The sequence below is a fragment of the Carassius auratus genome, chromosome 33 (assembly GCF_003368295.1).
Source record: "Carassius auratus strain Wakin chromosome 33, ASM336829v1, whole genome shotgun sequence".
NCBI classification, from domain to species: Eukaryota; Metazoa; Chordata; class Actinopteri; order Cypriniformes; family Cyprinidae; genus Carassius; species Carassius auratus.
The window spans coordinates 1,913,105-1,935,284 of record NC_039275.1 but is presented as its reverse complement, the minus strand read 5'-3'; the positions used below and the strand labels follow the sequence as shown (position 1 = coordinate 1,935,284).

At 37.6% G+C, this 22,180-nt stretch overlaps 1 protein-coding gene across 3 annotated transcripts; it reads left to right on the top strand.

The window, feature by feature from the left end:
- The first annotated feature begins 228 nt into the window (after positions 1–228).
- On the top strand, positions 229–21,805 carry LOC113052697 (putative histone-lysine N-methyltransferase PRDM6). 3 transcript variants are annotated; one of them, XM_026217105.1, is made up of 9 exons: positions 231–571; positions 2,601–2,737; positions 2,935–3,331; positions 5,621–5,928; positions 11,003–11,130; positions 13,592–13,716; positions 16,441–16,783; positions 20,018–20,194; positions 21,536–21,805. In XM_026217105.1, the coding sequence occupies exons 3-9, from the start codon at positions 2,941–2,943 to the stop codon at positions 21,648–21,650; spliced, it is 1,587 nt and encodes a 528-aa protein (XP_026072890.1). In that variant the 5' UTR covers positions 231–571; positions 2,601–2,737; positions 2,935–2,940; the 3' UTR covers positions 21,651–21,805. The 3 variants fall into 3 exon arrangements, with proteins under 3 accessions (XP_026072891.1, XP_026072889.1, XP_026072890.1); XM_026217106.1 differs by having other exon boundaries at positions 229–571; positions 2,601–3,331; positions 20,018–20,204; positions 21,536–21,646; XM_026217104.1 differs by having other exon boundaries at positions 230–571; positions 2,601–3,331.
- Positions 21,806–22,180: the final 375 nt, after the last annotated feature.

The window sequence follows — 22,180 nt, the reverse complement described above, 5'->3', positions numbered from 1 at the left end:
TGGCAAACAGTGGTTTCATGAAGAAATGTAAACATCCATCTAATCTTTCCGTTGATCTTAAGGTTCTTGAGATTGTTCAAATGTTATTTGCACTAAGAAAAAATGGTTCTTTTAAGAACCGATCACTGCAAGGTTGTTTTTCAATGGCGTCATTGTGAAAACACTCTTTCGGGACCCATATATATATATTTATATACACACAGTCTTCTGCTTTATGGTCACCTTTTTTCCTTACAGAGATCCTGAAAGAGAATTCAACTGCTTGAAGAAAGATGTTGATGAATTCACATATGGCAGAAGAATGTGTTTTATAAATAGCTGATCTGCTCCTGGGAGTCCAGGTGTGTTTTTGGAAATATAATGGAGCGTGTTTCATGCTGACTGTGATCTTGAGTTCTGTCAGGACGTGTTACAGCGACTCAAAGAGAGCAGAGCGGTCACCGAGCGGAGCTGGATCGAGAGCGACAGAAGGAAAAAGAGCATGATGGCATCTTCAGATCAGCTTCACACCGAGCGTCTTCATGTGTTCACTGCTCCTGCCAGCGCTGATGTGGTGCAAACATCTCAGGAGGTCTAAATGAGACTAAACAAAATATGCTCTATGAATGTGTCGCTACTGTCCTCATTAAGTTATGAGTGTTTCCAGAATTAAGGTTATGTTAGAGAAAATTGAACGTTAACACTTAAAGACTAACATATACATCTAAAATGTTTCAGTAAGCATGAAATAATATTCTTGTGCTCACATTATTAAAGACCAGATAACTTTGAACAAACATTCTGTTTGAACACAAAAAAATATAGCAACTGATATCTATGCTTTAATCAAACTAAATTAGGTAACTCGCGATTGAAGCATGCAAGTACAGCATTCATGCATTATATGTGAAATAATAATAATAATGTAAGTGATTATAAGAGTTTGTGAGCGCGCCTGGGTGATTTTGAGAGGCTCTCGTGCGCCCTCTGTGTCCCGTTTGACAGAATGACAGCGACACATCTCAATCTTCCGCAGACAGACTGAAGTGAATATTTAATTTCTGCCTTCAGTAGATTATACTGTGTATCTTTCAGTAGACGGAAACTGCATTAAAGCGTTTTGATTTATGAAAATCACGTGATCTATGACGTTGAATACACTGTAAAGACTGTAAACCCTTGATTCTGTCTCAACGCAAAGTCACTATTCGAATGCGTTTAGATTAAATAATACTATTGATAGATTATTGTGAATGGGCTACACTCTCAAGGGTTTGTGAATACAGCACAGAAGTATTTAAAGAACCAAACCCGAGCTGGAAATGTGAGATCTGAATGAGTTCACTACACAAGAAGAGTTTGTTCATGGATCAACAGTAAAAGCGCTTTTACATCATTAATAGACTGGTGTAAAACACACTCGAGGCACTTCTATAAATCTCTCTCTTGTGCAGTGGGTTATTACCAGGCAATTTATTATAAATCTGTGTTGCAACAACAGGACGAGCATTAACTCCCATCTGAATATACGTCTATATTAATGAATTATATAGTCAGCAACCCGTGACCCTAAAACTATAATAAGAGGAGAGACGCTGGTGGCTGAGTTCTCTATCGGACTCCTGTCAAACACAGCCGTTCATTTGTCTTTCAGCCATCAGCAGAATTAATTAACAAGAAATGCAAAGGGTCGTGAATGTCAAACAGCAGTCCATGTTAATGAAAGACACACCTAAACACTGTTTTCACGCGCTGGAAATATACAGATGAAGCCCAAGTTTACACAGCTTTAATAATCCGGGTTTTGGCACAGAAAATGATATATTTGGGCAGTTAATGTATTGATCTCTTCTGCCCCTCGAGTGCACTTTATTTCACCGCTCATTTATCAATGAATAAAAACACCGATACGCTGTCATAAGAGCTGGTGTGACAACTATAAATGGTTTTACGCTTCCACATGCATTCATGTTATTATCTAAATAATAATAATAATAATAATGATTTAATGAATTAAAATAGAATTATCATTTTAATGATAATATCACAAGGACCACAAATAAATTAGATGTAAAAATCTAACGAACAATGAATCTGCGCGTTGTTCTTGCTCACATTCTTTAGGGGTGACATGCATTTAGACAAGAATTCATTTTCAGACGATTATGTTTGTGTTTTGGTTCGTTATCACTCTGTAGAGACCTCTGGATGACGAATGGGGCTGTCAGAAAGTTGCCAGTCAAAACATGCACCCCTCCTCTGCTGTAAAATGCCCTACATTCAGATACAGAGCGCTTTCCAAACTTTCTCAAGCGTCTGGAGGGAGACTGAGAGCTAGTCACGCGCTCTTATCAGCTGCGTCAAGCGCGCGACTTAAAGAAATAATACAATTATCAAATGCCTGATTGATAGAGTCATTAATTATCATGCAAACTCAAATATACCGTTCTGACAATAATTAACGATTCTAGCATCTTTCCAACTACCAAACTATTACCCCCAAAAATCTAATCTAATGCATGATCCACAACTTTAAAAAAAAAAAGAGGACAAAAGTCATGCTAAATGAAGACTAAGCGCGAGACAGATGCTCAGCATCATTTCTGTGTCTGTCTGTCCAGAGGCACGTGCTCGTGCGGGAGCGCGATGCGCGCGAGAGTGGGAGGACGCTCGCGCTGACGGGGTTCGAGCACAGCTCGCGGTCAGTGCAGTGATGGTGTGAGTGTCCGAGAGCCACCGCCTGGACTCCTCTGACAGGGTAAGTGTGTTTCTCTCGTGAGCGCTTGAACCATGCGTCGCGAGCGCAGGACACCGGAGCGCTTCGGCTTCTGTGTTGTAGTGTGTTTAGACGCGCGCGGCGGCCTGACTAGTTAAGTTAACCAGCGATTCTTTTCTGGAGAGCACATGAAAGTCCACCACCATCATCATCATCCATCATCTGTGCTGCTGTTACAGTCGGACATGCTGAAGCCGGGCGAGCCGAGCGGGTCTGCTTTCCTCAAAGTGGACCCGACCTACATCCAGCACTGGCAGCAGCTCTTCCCGCAGAACAGCGCGCTGAAAGCCGCTTCTCTTCCGCCTCCGGTGCCGCAGAGACCCAGCCTGATCTCCTCCAGCTCCTCCAGCTCCAGCGCGTCTCCCGCGGGTCACATCGCGCTGCTCGGACACCCGCTGAGCTCCGACGCCGCCGGGGGATCGTCTCAAGCCAAAGAACTTTGTTTGTCGTCCAACTTTAAGAATGATAAAGGCTCGCGACTGAAGCTGAGCTCCGAGGAGCTGGACTATTATCTGTACGGACAGCAGCGGATGGAGATCATCCCGATCAACAACCACAACGGAGAGCTCAACAACCGTGTGTAGATTCATGCTCTTCCATAACACACACACACACACACACATACACACTTAAAATTAAACTATGGGGGAAATGGCTCACATGGGAACTTTTTATTCTCCAGTGTTTATTTATTTTTAAATAAAACATCAGGGTTCTGGTGCTTTGAAGATCCCAAACAGCATCTGAAGAAGCTGTAATCAAACACCAATAAATATCTGACAGGCTTTATAGAGTTTTTATTTTTTTATTTTTTTTTAACTCAAAATAACTTTATAGTCAACTCAAGAGCGAGAGATGGTTTCAAACACACTTTAGTTTTTGGGGAGTGTTAGCCAAAACGAGCGCTTTATTACAAACGTGTTTCTGTCGATTACTGCTAATTATTATTAGTTATTGAGAAAAAAAATCAATTTACGTTTTGTTGCATAATGAAATAATTTGAAAATATATTTAATTAAATGCGGTAGCCTACTTAAGAGAATGATTTAGTTTATGATAAAATCACAACATTACTGCAGAGCTGCTATACTCCTCTTAAAACTGTTTCTTGATAGTAATTTTGTAGTGGGCCAAAGATTGTGATTATACTCTATTTACTCTATTTATTCTCAGGCGTGTTGACTTTTTTGTTCTTAAACCAGAGGATTTATCAACGAGCCGGATCGAATATCCTGAAATTATTTATTTAGAAATGAACAAATAGTAGATAGAAATTAAATTTTACTCGTTTTAATTTTGGCTTTTTTTTAAAATGCATATTCAACGAACATAATTATTTTTTAGCTGATTTGTTTATTTAAATTGGCTTAAAAACCGAGATGTCTTTAATATTTGTAATTAAAAATCAAATGCATGATAATTAGGCTACACTGATTGTCAATGTCAACAACTGAAATCATTTCTACTCTGAATTCTTCTGAATGCACGCTTCTGAATCTTTATTAATTGCGAAGTAGATTTTGTCCCGTTGTGTTTCCTCTCGCTTTCCGATAATAAAGCTCTTATTATTTTCTGGATAATTAAATGAGCTCTCTCGTGCACGGAGGGAATGCTGTATGAGTGTGTGATGTGAAAGCTTCTGGTGATCAGCAGATCTTCATCGATGAATGCAGCAGCACATGAGGGATGAGAGGACAACACACAATTAATTGCTGTATAGTTTTGTGGAGTGAGTCCGGATCACTGATCGATCTGCTCCATCGGCCCACATTCATCATCCCAACACGGGACATGTGGGTCTCCGGGGGATCCGACACTTCTTTATCTACATGCGCGATCCTCAGCCCATATTTCAGAGCAGTGCAGCTCATTTAGAAAGCGCTTTCCACACAACACATGTACTGCGAATTTCAGATGCACAACGCGATGAAAATATTCTGATGCACAGTACAAAATAAAAGAAACACGACTCGAGACTAAATAGCGCTTACATCGCAACTACGCTCAGTTTAGAAGATGATGCACATTGCGTTTTATTTCTGTAGATCACTTTAATGAGCTGCACGCGTTCAAAAATCACAAATATCATTCATATCTATTTAAACTTATAATTTGTTACTCTTTTCTTAGTCGTGCAAATTTTAAGTCAACCACTTAAGCATATTTAGTTTTGTATTTCAAGTCAAATGCACAAAATATTTTTGCATAATTTAAAGTCAGTCATTTAAAGTCAACTGCTTTTTTTTTGCATAACTTAAATTCAAAAGCACTTTTTTTTTCTTTTTTGCATAATTTAAAAATAAATAATTTCAAGTCAAATGCTCAAAATATTTTTGCATAATTTAAAGTCAGTCATTTAAAGTCAACTGCTTTTTTTTTGCATAACTTAAATTCAAAAGCACTTTTTTTTTCTTTTTTGCATAATTTAAAAATAAATAATTTCAAGTCAAATGCTCAAAATATTTCTGCGTCATCTAAAATCAATCATTTAAAATCAACTGCACTTTTTTGTTGCATAACTTAAATTCAAAAGCACATCTTTTTTTTCCCCATCTTTTAAAGTAAATCATTTAAATTAAAATGCACATGTTTTCAAGTCAATAATTTAAAGTCAAACATAAGCAGATTTTTGAGTGATTAATCTTGTGAAATTATTGAGCTGTTTAAGAATGAAGAATGCATTAGTTGTTTCCCTGCTTCAGGTGTAAAGTTGTTCTTCAGCCTGTACATACACAATCGTTTTCAGCACAGAAACACAAATGTGTTCAGTTTGTGTGTGACTCAGTGAAGGGGATCTCGGGGGCCGTTCGGGGTCCCATCTGTGTGTGGGTAAATAAGCGTCCCTCTCTCTGTGCCGTCCCTCAGGCTGTGACATGTGTGCGGACAACCGTAACGGAGAGTGCCCCATGCACGGACCCCTGCACTCGCTGCGGAGGCTGGTGGGGACCAGCAGCTCCTCGGTGACCGCTGCTCCTCCAGACGTCCCGGACTGGCTCAGGGATCTTCCTCGTGAGGTGTGTCTGTGCACCAGCACCGTCCCGGGTCTGGGATACGGCATCTGTGCGTCCCAGCGTATCCCACAGGGCACCTGGATCGGGCCCTTCCAGGGCGTCCCGCTGCCGCTGGACAAGGTGCAGTCGGGATCCGTGCGAAACACAAGACACTTATGGGAGGTGAGTGTGTGTGTGTGTGTGTGTGTGTGTGTGTGTGCAAACAACCTGATGTGTCGAACACAAAGAGGAGCGGGCGAGAAAACCCCACACTCACTAAATAAGGTTAGCAGCTTCACCTCTGATACCAGAGAGAGAGAGAGAGAGAGAGAGAGACAGAGAGAGAGAGAGAGAGAGAGACCGAGAGAGAGAGAGAGAGAGAGAGAGAGAGAGACAGAGAGAGAGAGAGAGAGAGAGAGAGAGCAGATGGCTCTCTAAATATAGACATGGACAGATATGATTGGAAGATTACTTAAAAGGGTATTGTGACATTTTACATTCAGTTTGTATTTCATTATTCTGCCATTTTTCAATATAAACAATATAAAAAAAGGAATAAACTCATAATTTTGAGAAAAAAAGTCAAAGCTTTTTTTCATGTAAGATGATAATTGCAAGAATAAAAGTCAGAATTGTGAGCCAAGAAGTCACAGTTACACTTTTCTAAATTGTTTGACAGAAACCGGCTTAAACATTGTAAGTGTCCAGGGAAGCTTATTTCTAAAGATAACAAATAAAAAGGGTAATAGTGACTTTATATCTCACAATACTGATGTATTTCTGTATAATAAAAGTCAGAACTGAGATATAAATTGATGTGAGAACTGAGGGATACAGAAGTCACAACTACTGTTTTTAATAGTTATTAAAAAAGATGATTAAAAAAAACTTAAAAAAAACAAAAAATTGATAAAAGTAAACTCAGAAAAGTCAGAAATGTGAGATAGAAAGTCAAAATGAACTTCTTTCGTATTTTTAATCTGTGACTGAATAAAAAGCAAAATTGTGAGATTTAAACTCAATTCAGAGAAAAAAGGCAAAGCTGCACAATGTAAACTCAAATTAGGTTAAAAAAAACCCAGAATTGTGAGGGAAAAAGCTGAAAGTGTGTAATAGAAACTCATTATTAAGACAAAATTGCAAAAAGTAAACCCACCCAAGTTTCTAACGTGGAAATATGAGATATATACTCGTCCTAGAAATAACGTCGTAATTGTGATTATCTTTTTAATATTTGTATTGCGTGGCAGAAGACAGCTTCCACAGATGTGCATAAAGCTAAACTTCTCACGCTCTCAGAAAACAAGGTACAAAAGCTGCTAACACGCTCCGTCTAGACGTGCTGCCTCATGACTGCTTCTCTACCTTTTTTATGTGCTTTCATTTTTTCACACGGAATCATCTGAGAGCTGATGTGAAAGTCTTGCTTAGAGATGGACGTGACACAGAGATGTGACTGAGATTTCACTGTTCCTGGTTCTACAGGAAACACTGCTCTGTGTTAAAGCAGACGGTGTGTGTGTGTGTGTGTGTGTGTGTGTGTGAGAGGGCAGGGAATGAAAGGCTGGAGCGTGTAGAATGTAAACACGTGAGCTGAGATCTGCTGTGAGCGCCGCTGAATGATTCTCTGGAGTGTGTCAGAAATCACTGCTAATGGAGAATGAATCAGCGGCTGGGTTCGGCCGAGTGTTATTGCTGCTCGCTAGCTCCACAGATTCATATTTCCCCTGTTAGATCATCTATTAGTTTAATACGAGCGAAACGGATCACACGCCGCGCTCATTACAGACGGTCCAGCGTTTGATGAAGTCTGTCTGACCTTTTATTGACGTGTTATTACGCTCACAGCTGATGGATGGACGTCTGTCGCGTTAAACACCTGATGGCAGACATTTATTCAGTCAATTAGGAGCAAACTAAACTCTTTAAATGACAGAGATATAAAACAGAGATAATGACAGTCCAGGTGTAATTCATTAGAGAAACACACATCTTTATAAATAGATACACACACACACACATATATATATGTGTATGTGTGTGTGTGTGTGTGTGTGTGTGTATCTATATATAAAAAAGATGTGTGTTTCTCTAATAACAATATTTTTAATTGTAACTTTTTTTTAATTATAACTTAATTAATGAATTGCATAATTATAACGTTAAAAGAGAGAAGCAATGACTTGACATTTTTAAAGGGATCATATGATGCTTGTCAAAGATCATTATTTTGTGTATTTGGTGTAACAGAATATGTTGACATGCTTTAATGTCATAAAAACACATTATTGTTCAAATACTGTACATTATTGTAGGTCCTCTAAGCCCCGCCTCTCTCAAACGCCTTGTTTTCTACAAAGCCCCTCCTTCTGACAAGCACAGTCGGCTCTGATTGGCCAGCTGACCCCAGTGCATTGTGATTGGCCGGACACTGCAAGCACTCGTGGGAAATGTAACGCCCCTTTCCATAATCACCAGCTTCACCTTTCAAAATAAATGTAAAGACAGTTAATAATGTGTTTAGTTTTACAATCAGTTCAAGCTGAAAGAGGACGTCGTGATTTCCACATAGTGATGTAGACATGTGGGGGCGTGTTCAAACGAGGTGTTTTAGGGGGCGTGGCAGAGTCTTAACTTTGATCTTCTTCATGCACCAAGAGCTTGTTACACTCCAAAGAGAAAGGAACCAATGAAATCTCATCATATGATCCCTTTAACATAAGGAGCTTAAGAAATAAATGTAAAAATTGAGTTTCAGGTTGATTCTAATAGACTCTTCAGACAGTGTGAGATGACAGACGAGGCGCCACGTTAAATGCATTTGAACATGTTATTATTCCTATAATTAATCGCACCTGATGAACGTGTTAAATGCTCAGCTCTGATATGTATGTATGTATATGAGGGATAAATCAGATGAAGCTGCTGCTCTGATGTAAACACAGGTTTATTCGGTCCGTTCCTTCGCTTCTTTCTTTGGTCTGTCAGAGCGCTGCAGAATTATTACGCCCACTTTTCCCACCCTGAGTCTGGAATGCTTTTCTAAAGAATATTGTACACACGTCTCTCGTCGATATTGCCCATTATCAGCCATATTTACCAGCTATAAATCGAGCGAATAGTTCTGTTTGGTGATGTTTGACCGTCGGCGTGTCCAACTCAAACATCTCTGCGCTGACACGCGTGAGTCTCGCCCAATAAATAGCGTGTCTTGTTAGAGCTGCTGTCATGATGCCGAGAGCGTGACGCGAGTAATGTGACATGTAGAAACTAAACACTGTACCTGTGCGGTGAATTATCCTGGAGCTCGTGTAAAGTGTGTCAGCATGTGTTTCTGGACGTCTCGCAGGACACAGTGAGGAGAGCTTGAGTTATGGAGGAAGATCACATTTAAAGCGATAGTCACACATTCTCTCTCGTGTCGTTCCAAACCTGTTTGTGTTTCTTTCTTTCTTCTGCTGAACACAAAAGAAGATATTTTGAAGCATGTTGGGAACCAAACAGATGACGGTAGCCATTGACTTCCATTGTATTTTTTGAGCATACTGTAAACCAGAATGTCATAGTTTCTTTAAGTGTACTGTCCCTTTAAATACAGTCTACAGCAGTGTTGTTTCTATTAATAGTTTTATTGTTAATGTTTTTTTTTAATAATGAATAGTTTTATTATACATTTTTATTAATAGCTTTTATTATTAATATTTGTTATTTAATTTTTTGAAACGTGAGTATGAGAAATGTATGATTATATATATTTTTTAAGTTGTAGTGTTTTTTTGTATTTTTTTTTCTTAGGGTTATTTACATTTTTTTATATGGTTATTTTTTTATTATTTAAGTTTTAGTTATTTACTACATATAGTTAAATAAAATTTGAATTTACATTTTTGTAAATGAAATTTTTGACTTTTTTATGATTTTGTTAATTGTTCTTATTCTAATTTCTTTTCAAAAACTAGTTTTTTTTTTAAAAAAATTTATTTTATTTCAATTAACAAAGAATGTTCTGATACACTTTACAATACGGTTTCATTTGTTGACATTAGTTAATCACATTAGTTAACACAAACTAACATTTATTAATCTCAGTTAATGTTGATTCCAACAATTCCTAATGCATTATTAAAATCTAAAGTTGTTTCTATTAAGGTTATTTAATAGCCTTGAGCTGACATGAACTAATATTGAACAGTTATGTTATTAATGCATTAAATATAGTTATGTAACAAGGGTTTTGAATGGTTTTAGTGAAGGATAATAACTTATTAACCGTTTCCAAAAGTGAAAAGACGTCGACTGATTCTGTGCTGGAGCAGAAAATAGTCTGAGCGTGACTGAATGCTTTCATGAAACACAAATATCTCCAGATGAGGCTGATACAGCTGCTGGGGATAATATTTGCTCATTGGCTGAAGGTGATGATGTCGTGGCGGTGGGCCGCGGGCCAGGATAATTATTTTATTTCTGCTCTTGTTTAACGTGGGTTGGCTGTGTAATTTGTCACTGAAGTTATTTTATGCTTCACTTGTGAAAAGAAAGCATCTCGAGAGTTTCATCTGAACGTAGAGCGCGCTGCATCTGTGACGGATGAAGAAGATGAAGCTTGGGCCGAGAGAGTTTCTGGTGTGTTTTAATGCGTCTGCAGCGATAACAAGCGGCACTATCACCTCCAGAGACGTGTTTGCATGCTCGGAGCGCTCCGCTGCAGACCTCTGCGTGTTCCTGTGATAAAGCGCTGAGCGTAATGGCTGTCGGCCCTGATTCACTCGCTGTAATGAGGGCAGGAGGTCACTGCGGCTGTCGGCCGGGTCACCAGCGGTCAGCCGCTCTATTTACAGCTGTCGCTCAGAGCCGTAAACGCCGTCTGGAGAGACTGAGCAGTGAGTAACAGGAGCCCGTCAGATCCCATCCGTCACAGATCTCAGATCCCTGACACAGTTCTGAGCGCAAAAGATTCGGTTTTAAACTCACAAAAGTGCATTCTGCGGTGAAGATGATCGTGTTGCACTAAAATCAATTTTGTATTAAAATAAGCTTGTGCACAACCACTGCACAACATCAGAAAGATCATGAAGCGTGCTGCACTACTTCACATTTATAGTTTTGAAATATCACTAGGCATCAGTCATTAAACACAGCAGACGGACTGAAATATCGACGACTGCAGGTTGATTTATCTGAATCCCTTCTGTTTTTCTTCATATGACACGAGGACGACTGTGAGTGCTGACGGTGTTTGTGGATGTCTCTCTTCTAGATCTACGATCAGGAGGGAACCTTACAGCACTTTCTTGACGGGAACGAGCCCAGTAAGTCGAGCTGGATGAGGTACATCCGCTGCGCCAGACACTGTGGAGAGCAGAACATGATGGTGGTGCAGTACAGGTAGAGAAACTAACTAACTTAACTAAACCAACCCACACCAGCACTAACCGCCTGAAGAGATGAACACATCCAGTCGACAGTGAGAGAGATCTGACAAAACCTGCAGAGATACAGGAGTAGAGTAATACTCTACAAATACTACAGCTATTGCTCATGGATTATAGTATTTATAATTAACAGCATACAGAGTTAAGAAAATTGGATATACAAGATGTACAAAAATCAGCAAGTGGTGTCCACACACTAAAAATATAACAGACCAAAGAGGTCCGAATGTCTTAATCATTTTAAATTTTAATTGGATTATTTCTACAATATTTTTTAAATTTTAAAAGATATGTTTGGATAAACACTCATGGCCTGTTTTATTCATTTATTTTTAAATATTATTTTAAAATTAATAATATTATTAAAACGATAAAAGATACAGTACATTTTATAGATCTTTGTTGTCTTTTTTTGTATTATTCTTTTTTTTTATCTTTTTAAATATAAAAAATAATAACCTTTGCAGTTGGGTTTATGTTTATTTATTTTATAATTTCCTTCATTTTTAAATCCAAAAATATATATTTTGATAAACCTTTTTATTTATTTATCTTTCTTAAATATAAACAAAACTATATATATATATATATATATATATATATATATATATATATATATATATATATATGGTCTTTTTATTTTTTTTCAATTAATCATTTAAATATTTTTCTTTAATCTAAAAAAATAATAATAAAATTTATATTTTGATAGATCTCTGTGGTCTAGGGATCTGTTTAGTGTGCAGACAAAACTGGCTGCTTTTTGTATGTAAAACCTCCCAAAACCTCCTTATAAAGTAAAAATGATATAAAAAAATTAAGAATTAAAAAAAAATTATTCTAAAAATGTTCTGTCAGTGTTAGGTTGTAGTTTATCTAACTAGCTGTATATAAAATCAGCAGAAGTCTACACAGTGTCTGTTTTTATTGTGATGTGTTCCCAACACTGAGAGCTCAGAAGGGGTTTTAATATGGAGCTGATCTTCTTGGTGTAAGTCCGTGTTGAAGGGCGAGTCTCACGCGTGTGTGGGTCCAGATCATATGTTGATGTTCAGTATCTTGATGGAATCCTCTTCAAAGCCGCCGGTGATGGATGGAGTCCGAGGCGCTGTTTGGTTTCGCTCTACTGGCATGTCCCGTGCAGGGGGCGTCCTTTATGACCTACCCCACCACAACACTAAATCGCTGTCAGCGTGGGGGCCGGAGGGCTTTGATCTGCACAGATTCATGCGTGTTTTGGAGGTGACGGCAGGCTTGTAAGAGCCGGTGTTGGTTTACTCGGTCTGAGCGTGCAGGACCACCCATCGCTCCCCAAACAGACTCTTTCAGCGGCCCGCCGACTCATTGAGTCCCACTGCCTTCACTGGAGCGCCGCAGTGTTTATGTTGAGCCAAGCCGAGCTGAGAGACGTGTTTTCTCTCTCTCTCTCGCTTATGAGATGTTGCTGATTTATGGACTCAGCTCTTGTTTTATTTTGATGTCGTGGTGGAAAGAATTAATAAAATGCACTGATCTCAGCAATTTCAGCAGGACCAAAGAGTCAAACTTTTGTAGGTTTTTTTCCTCTGTAAGAGAAAATAGAGCTGTATCCAGCGAATAAAGGACGAATAGAGTTAGTCTGGCTAGCTGCTCGTCTAAACATAATATATGCTTTATTATTTTTTACATTTATTTTTAATCTCTTGTAAATCTAAATATATATTTTATTATTTTTATCATTTATTATTATTTTTTTCATCATAAATAAACAATAAAATATATTTTATTGATAGACCTTTGTGTTTTTTTATATACGGTATACACTTGAGAAATACATACAGTATATGTGTAACAGTAAATTGGATCCGTGCGGCTCTTAAAGTGACAGCAGCCTAATTTTCCTGATTCCTCAATTTTAAAATCAAAAAATCGTAGCAAAACATACCATTTGTAATTTTCTTTTTGTGTGCGCAGACAACATTTGATGATTGTAGACGGTTTTCCTGAGTGAGTCCGCAGTGAATACTTTTATATTGAAAGAGACTGAAACAGGGTTGTAAACAAGTATGTTCTTTATACTTTCAGCAACAGCCTGTAATACGCAGTTAACAAATGCAGTGATCAGTGTTGTCACCAGAAATCATCCCTTAACAGATCACAGATAGTAAGACAGAGATATGGCTTTCCGACCAATGTTTTATTGTGAATATGAGATTGAGCTGAAGAACTAATGCTGTGTCAGATGCAGATAATCACACTCGCTCAGTCCATCTCTCTCATCATACTCTACATAATACAGAGAGCTTTAATACAGTGATACAATAAAGCTTTCATGAAGCAACTCAATGTTCCTTTATTACTAAAGTTGTAAAGTGATGTTCTTTTATTAGTAAGTAGTTAGTTATAGTTTTCTAAGCAGTGCATTCATGTTTCAGGTCGTGTATCTTCTACCGGGCGTGTGCAGATATTCCTCGAGGAACAGAGCTCCTGGTTTGGTACAATGACAGCTACACGTCTTTCTTCGGGATCCCGCTGCAGTGCGTCGCACAAGACGAAAACCGTAAGAGAAACTCTTCTGCATCAGTCTCATCTGAACATTATTTCCACTAGGGATGCACGATATATCGGCCGATACCATATTATTGTGTTTATTTTGTGCATAGAAATCTGGTTTATCTCATATAGATAAAGCTTATAGAGCATTAATAGAGTGTTTCAGTTTGCTGGTGATTATTTAGCTCAGTGCACAGCATTAATAACTACAATTGGGACTGTCATATATATTATATAAACATTATAATGAGAACACTATTATAATAAAAATCTTGTGAATTATTTTGGATTGGTTTCCATGTTTCAGCATGTTGTTGTGTAAAGAGCCAATAGTGCATGCACAACAGAAGTTCTTATAATGTAAATTAGCTCGAGTTCACTTGTGCATTTGCATCTTTTTGTACATATATAATTTGTAATGTTATGTTTATGTTGGATAACTTTCTGATTAATCTCAAATAGGATGTGTTCCTTGCGTTAAATAAGCTGGCAGCACTTCAGTTTATTTTATTTACTTTTAAGGTTGCTTTATGTTTGATTTTTGTGAAGTGTTTAGTGCCTTTTAATGGTGAGACTTTTTTGGTAATCATAAAAAATTGGATTTAGATTTATTGGGCAAAATATCGGTTATCACCTTTCATGGATTGAGAATTATCGGTTATCGGTTTCGGCCAAAATGTTATATATCGGTGCATCCCCGATTTCCTCTGGACACACTGATGCTCTATATAGTTATATAGGAATAGTATTTTTTGAGGATTTTTTTTTTTCATAATAACTTTTTAATTTACAAGGAAATATCTGAGTTACTTTTTCAAAAGATTAACACCAGTTTTCTTTGTTTTCTCATTTATTGACTGAAAAGTCTCCATCCCCCAAATCTGGAGAAATCAGAAGTACAGAGGCGTGTAGTTCTAGACTAAATGTGAATGTGCATTAATTCATCCTCGCAAAAAACGACAACAACAAAAAAAAAACAGGTTTATTATTCATCAAAATGAATTAAAACAGTGAAATGCAAACTTAGTATATGACGCAAACCTGTAATAATTAAATATGTTAAATAACACAAATGTATCCAATCGCATTTTATTAAGAAATATCTTTGCTGGTTACCTTTGATGATCCAGTTTAAATATACTAATTAGCAAAAATGACTTTAGATAAATTAACAATTGTGCTTCATTGTTTTTTATTTTTTTATTGCCGAAGAGTGAACTTTCTTCTTCTGTGTTTTACTCTACAGACGTGAATTTACTTTCCTTCAGCCTGAGGTTTATTCATTACACTTTTTGGTTTTGGCTTTAACATTTGCTCTAAATAGAACTTATCTTAAAAACAATCAAGCCCTGTTCATATTTAAAAAGTAACACAAAAGTAACGCAAAAGTACTGTAATGCATTACTTTCCATAAAAAGTAACTAAGTAACGTAATTAGTTACTTTTTTAGGGAATAATGCGTTACTTTTAAAAGTAACTTTCCCCGACACTGGCGATGATCATAGTAGCCAATAACAGAGATATCTGAGCTGGCCAATCAGAGCTGTTTGAGAATCCGTTCAAAATGTTTGCGGGAAATGCTGGCACCACATTGTTTTTTTTTTCAGTACTTACATTGAAACTTCTGCAACACAGTGTGTTATTATTTTTATTTAAAACCAGTGACTGGAATCAGAGGAATGGCCCAGCTCTGTTTCTTCAGTGTTCATGTTCTCCGTCTGCTCCGGGACCTGAGAGCGAATCTGACAGTGCAGTGTTTACAGCAGACAGACTTTATGAGCTCTGATGTGTTTAGACAGCGCTCTTTCCTTCCAATGCTGCTCTAAAGTGTGTCGTGTGATCTGTGCTGCTGTGAAATACTGCGAGAGAGAAGCTGCGATCAGAAAGCCATTGACACAGATGAAGACTCAGATCTGCTGGACAGAGATCGGTGTGTTTCTCCACGCTGGGTCTGATCTCAGGTCAGCGGCTGGAGCTTCATGCTGCACTGAATGCGCAGGCGTTATTCAATCAGAGATCTGTCACATGTCTCGTCTTACAGTCGGATAATTCAGTGTTTATGCACACAGTGTGCCGCGTGATGAGGAATGAGGGATGTGGTTTGACGATGGAAGCGTTTCTGAACATAAGAAGCGTCTGAAGACGTCGGTTCCCTGTCCGAGATTTGACTCCATGGCTGATCCTCTAATGCTGTTTAGTGATTTTCACATTACATTTATTAAATGTGTTTTTAATGATATACGATTATCATATACAGCTTTATGTCTATGTGTTGGTTGTATTAAATGTATTAAATAATAAAAAATTTCAGCAGTTTGAATTTTTTAAAGAAATGAACACTTTTATTCAGCAAGGACGCATTAAATTGATCAAAAGTGACATTAATATAGCATTTATAATGTTACAAAAAAATTTTTTCACATAAATGCTGTTTTTTTTTTTAACTTTCTGTTCATCTGTGAATCCTGAAAAATAAAATGCATCACAGTTTCCACAAAAATATTAATGTGTTAAACATTGATAATAATCAGAAATGTTTCTTGAGCAGTAAATCATCATATTATTCTGATTTCTGAAGATCATGTGACACTGAAGACTGGAGGAATGATGCTGAAAATACAGCGGAGCATCACAGAAATACATTACACTTTAATAACAGATTTGAATATGTTGAATATGAAACTCATGTTTCTCGGCTTGACTCGGGTGTTCTTCTCTGTTTCTGTGGCAGTGAACGTGCCGTCTTCTGTCATGGAGGCAATGTCTCGTCAGGACTCGCTCCAGCCCTTCAGTAAGAGTCCCAAACCCTCGTCTTCCTCGCTGCTGCCGCGCTCCATGGTCTTCCCTCAGACGCCCTGCTCTCGGAGCTTCTCTCTGCTGGACAAGAGTCACGTGGAGTCCAGCCTGAGTCAGATGAGCGGGAAGAACCAGCGCGTGCTGGCCAGCCCCACGTCCACCAGCCAGCTGAGCTCCGACTTCAGCGACTGGCATCTGTGGAAGTGTGGCCAGTGCTTCAAGACCTTCACGCAGAGGATCCTGCTGCAGATGCACGTGTGCACGCAGAACCCCGACAGGTACGAGAGCACGCCGAAACAAGCAGCGCTCCACTCTACAGCGCTCTCTACAGTAAAGCTTCACGGGAAAATAACAGCAACAATGTTGCAAAGTGCATCAGTTCAGTTTCAGTGAAGTCGTTATTTAGATCAATTCTGATTCAATTCAGTTCAATGAAAGTGTCAATATTGCAATGTTCGTCAATTATAAAAACAAATTTGTTTCAGCTATGAAAAATCAGCCATCGATTCTTAATTTGAAACTTTATTCATAAATATGAGCAGCTCTGCAGAAGCAAAACTTGTCATCATTCAGTTCAATTCCATGTTGATTCAGTTCAGTTCAATAACACCAATGCTGCAAAGTCGATCAACTATAAAAACTAATTAAATTCTTCAATTTTTAACTTAATTCAAAATTAAAATTCATTTATAAAACAGCTCTACAGAAGACGAGTGTCATAATTCAGTTTAATGTTGATTCAGTTCAGTCCAAGAAGTCAATTTGGCAAAATTCATGAATTATAAAAAAAAAAATCAGTTTTTTTTTATTCTTATTCTGAGACTTTATTGATATCTATTTGCAGATCTGCAGAGGACAACATTTTCATCATTCAGTTCAGTTTAACAATAGAGACAGTGTTGCAAAATTAATCAATTCTAAAATAAATTCAATTCTTTAATTCTAAATATGAAATTCAGGTGTTAACTATAAAGCAGTTCTACAGAAGATAAAAGTGTCATAATTCAGTTCATTTCAGATTCAGTTCAGGTCAATAACAATTTTGACACAAATTCAACTTGATTCTTAATTAGAAATTTGATTCTTAACCAGTTTTATTTTAATATCGATGAGATATTACAGTTTTTATTAATATTTTGAATGCTTTATTTTTATATTTTATTTTCAAGTTTAAGTGTTTTTGTCACTTTTATTAGTTTTTGTTATTTTGAAATATTTTTTTATATATTTTTAGTTATTTTAGTACATAATATTTTTGTATTATATTTTATTCTAGTTCATTTTTATTTTATTTCATGTAGCATTTTTTTTTTTTTAAAAAAGGTTTTACTTTCAGTTAACTGTAAAAATGTATAAGTATAAAGCTGTCAAAAGTGTCATATTTAATTAAACTGTTGTAAAATTAATTAGTTATAAAACAAATTTGATTCTTAACTCAAACCTGCATTTCATCAAGATCAGTTTTCTTCTCATCTGATATTCTCAGTGCAGTGAAATCAATAATATTTCTGAATATAGATGAATAGAGTTATGATCGTTCTGGACACGTGTCCTGATCTCTGTGAGTCTGAGCACTGGACGTTCTCCACAAGAGATGATTTTCCCGTGTAACATCGTCTCTAAACCTAATTAAACATGTATTGGGATATTTAGCTTCGCTCTGTTTTGTGCTGCGTTCAGTTCTTATAAATCAGCTGCGCGTCACAACGAAATCCCAGTCCAGACGTGATGCAGAGGAAAACAGATGCCACTTATTCAATAAACTAATATTCATACAGAAGAAAAATGTTTGCGGGATGAAGTCAATGTGAGGTTTTGTCGATACCCAACTTTATGACCCCGAGGCGCAGATAAAATTTAGCTGAACGAGGCAATCCGGGACGATCTGTGGGAAATGATCTCGCCGATGCTTTATGGCCTTTGGCTTATACATATTTATTGATGTTTAGTTTATATGTACATTTGAGAGAGGATAAATCACGGCATCATTGCAGAACAAAGCTGATGTGCTGCTCTCAGCTCGAGGTGTTTTTCTTCTTTTTGTTCGCTCGCATCAATCTCAGCGATGACACGTTTCATTAATGAGTAAAGAGCCATTTATTACCATATCGAGCAGAAGAAATATTCTCCTGCTGCAAGACTCAAATAAGACATTAGAGGAATCTCAGTGTGTGTGTGTGTGTGTGTGTGTGTGTGTGTGTGTGTGTGTTGGAGGTCCGGGGGGTTATTTATGTCCGTCCCGCTCCGGACGCTGGAGCAATAAACAATAAGTGTCCATGAATCTGTCGTCTGCTGTAGTTAAAGCAGCGCACACATTCATCATCTGAAGATATTCAGCATCAGACAGAGAAACTTCAGTCCCTCGCTCAGCTTTATCACGAAACACTGACGTCAGAGCTGGAACATTTCGGCTGTACACATAGATAATCATTTCTTATTGCTTTTGTTTTCTTTTTCAGAAACAATTTTCACATTTAATTTGAAATCATTATTGCCTAACATTTAAAAACATCATAGTTTTCCACATTAACATCTTGATATTATTTGAATCATATGAGCAGTATGCACATGCACTAAAAAACATTTCTTAAAGAAAAAAAGATAGATATGTATATAAAACTCTTAAAATAAATTATATATATATATAATTTAAGGAATAATTTTAAGAATTTAATAAATATTAACATATATATATATATATATATGTTATATATATAAATGGATAAAAGACGGAAAAAGGGTTTAAGCATTAAAACTATAAGTGTAATACTGCTTTAAACTGTTGTTGCCCCCCCCACCCCCCCCCCCCAAAAAAAGTTTTCTGTTTAATTCAATTGCATTTTTGTTTTTGTTTTTCTGAGCAAAAAATATAAATCATACATGTTCCCTTGATTTACAGAAGAGACCCACTAAAATCTCATTCAGTAACAATCTTGTCAGGCATATTTACAACAAAACATTTACAATTTATGACACATTAAAACAATAATTACTTTCACACCAAATACTAATAAGTTGTAATTTTAATTTTCTTAAATGTGCCACTATCCAAGGTTTTGCCCATTTGTCAGTAAGAATGTTTTTACTAATTTAAAACACAATCAAATTTAATATGCTCCCTTAATCTTTTATATATATTAATATGTACAGGTCAGAATAAACATGTTACACTAAATGACTGTAACATTATTTCAACCAAATTTTGAGATTTTGTCCTCCAAAAACTTCTTTGAAACCTTAAAAGAAGATAATTAACTTACATTTAATGTGCTTTCTATGGACATGAAATCACTTTTGTAGACATCTTAACGTCTTTGACCAAAATACGTTTAGAATTTTTCAATAATTTTCTTTGCTAAAAACTATTTTTTTTATAAATATAATATAATATATAACAATAACTACATATATAATTCTTGTAAATAAAATTCAATATATGAAATTCTATATATGAGCGCAGTAAAGACGTCTGTGAGACGGCCGGTGCTGATGAGGGTCACTCTGTGTTTCAGGCCGTATCAGTGCGGTCACTGCTCGCAGTCGTTCTCGCAGCCGTCCGAGCTCCGCAATCACGTGGTCACACACTCCAGTGACCGGCCCTTCAAGTGCGGCTACTGCGGCCGAGCCTTCGCCGGAGCCACCACGCTCAACAACCACATCCGCACACACACCGGGGAGAAGCCTTTCAAGTAAGTACCAGTGAGTACCAGCCGTTCCTCCAGCACCTTAACCCTTCAGTCACCACCACACTGAGCTCCTGACATCTGAGCCCTTCACCTCGCTTTATGACTCCTGCTTTCAAACACTCCAGAAAATATATAAATATATAAAAAAAAAATATATATATATATATATATATATATATTTTTTTTTTATATTTATTTATTATAAAAAATATATATACAATTTTATAAACATATATAGTTATAGAGCTGGGTCTGTTACTAATTCCAAAGAACATGACAAACATTGTCATTAGTAACATAATTCATTACATTTTAGGTCGTTTAATCAGACTGGTTTTAGATTACTTCTGACATAACTCAATGTGTGTGTGTGAGTGTGAGCGAGTGTGTGTGTGTGAGTGTGAGCGAGTGTGTGTGTGAGTGTGAGCGAGTGTGTGTGTGAGTGTGTGTGAGTGAGTGTGTGTGTGTGTGTGTGTGTGTGTGTGTGAGTGTGAGCGAGTGTGTGAGTGTGAGCGAGTGTGTGTGTGAGTGTGAGCGAGTGTGTGTGTGTGAGTGTGAGCGAGTGTGTGTGTGTGAGTGTGAGCGAGTGTGTGTGTGTGAGTGTGAGCGAGTGTGTGTGTGTGAGAGTGAGCGAGTGTGTGAGTGTGAGCGAGTGTGTGTGAGTGTGAGCGAGTGTGTGTGTGTGTCTGTGTGTGTGTGTGTGTCTCTGTGTGTGTGTATCTGTGTGTGTGTGTCTCTCTGTATGTGTGAGTGAGTGAGTGTGTGTGTGTGTATCTGTGTGTGTCTCTCTCTCTGTGTGTGTGTATCTGTGTGTGTCTCTCTCTCTCTGTGTGTGTATCTGTGTGTGTCTCTCTCTCTGTGTGTGTTTGTGTGAGTGTCTCTGTGTGTGTGTGTGTGTGTGTGTGTGTGTGTGTGTTTGTGTGTCTCTCTGTCTGTGTGTGTGTGTGTGTGTGTGTGTGTCTCTCTGTCTGTGTGTGTGTGTGTGTGTGTGTGTGTGTGTGTGTGTGTGTGTGAGTGTGTGTGTGTGTGAGTGTGTGTGTGTGTGTGTGTGTGTTATCTGGAGCTGCTGCTGGTGAGTGTGTGTCTTGTACGGTTCTCTCTCAGACGTGCATCAGTTGTAGTTCAGTAGTGAATCAAGCGTCTAATAAAGCATCAGTGCAACACAAGCGTGTCATCAGTGTTTCAGCAGACGATCATCAGAAGCGCTCAGGAATCTCTCGCTGATCAATAACCCTGAGCTTCTCTCATCGACAACACACAGCTGTCACCCATCCTCACACATTACTGACAGGTTCTCTGCAATTACAGCCGCTTTCAGCTGTGTGTGTGTGTGTGTGTGTGCAGGTGTGAGCGGTGCGAGCGCAGCTTCACGCAGGCCACTCAGCTCAGCAGACACCAGCGGATGCCCAACGAGTGCAAACCCATCAGCGAGAGCAGCGAATCAATCGAGGTGGATTAACTGATTGACCGGCTGGAATTAAACGGCCAGAGAAAATCATGATTAAATGTCACGGACACTTAAGCATAACCAAAGATTTCCTCGGAGAAACTCTCAATCACACGCAGAAAACCAAAAGCAGTTATAAAGTAAGTGAGATGTTAAGAGACATTGATCCTGGCACAGGTGGGGGCGGGGCTATGGGGGCGGGGCTATCAGTCAGATTATTTATTCATGAGTTCCTGAAATGAGACTGTGTTTAGAAGACAAGAACAGAACAGCAAAAACTCATGTTCTTCATCAGTATTTCTGATTGTTTTCCAGTACAAATCATTAAATCAAGAAACATTTATTCTAGATTGAATGCAGAAATACTTGCAATATTACGATATTACTTAAAAAAAATTATAAAAATAGAAATTCAAAATGACATGCCATAAAAAAATCTTATTTTAAGTTTATGCTTAAAATAATGATAATAAATAAATAAAATATTAAATAAAAAATATTTTTATTCCATTAGCATTTTAAGAACTTATTTTAATTAATTG

Excerpts from the sequence above, each read along its gene's own strand:
- LOC113052697 (XM_026217104.1), top strand. The coding sequence starts at position 2,884 with ATGAAAGTCCACCACCATCATCATCATCCATCATCTGTGCTGCTGTTA. Across the intron at positions 11,131-13,591 it reads ATGATGGTGGTGCAGTACAG|GTCGTGTATCTTCTACCGGG; the intron begins GTAGAGAAACTA and ends TTCATGTTTCAG. Across the intron at positions 13,717-16,440 it reads CGTCGCACAAGACGAAAACC|TGAACGTGCCGTCTTCTGTC; the intron begins GTAAGAGAAACT and ends TTTCTGTGGCAG.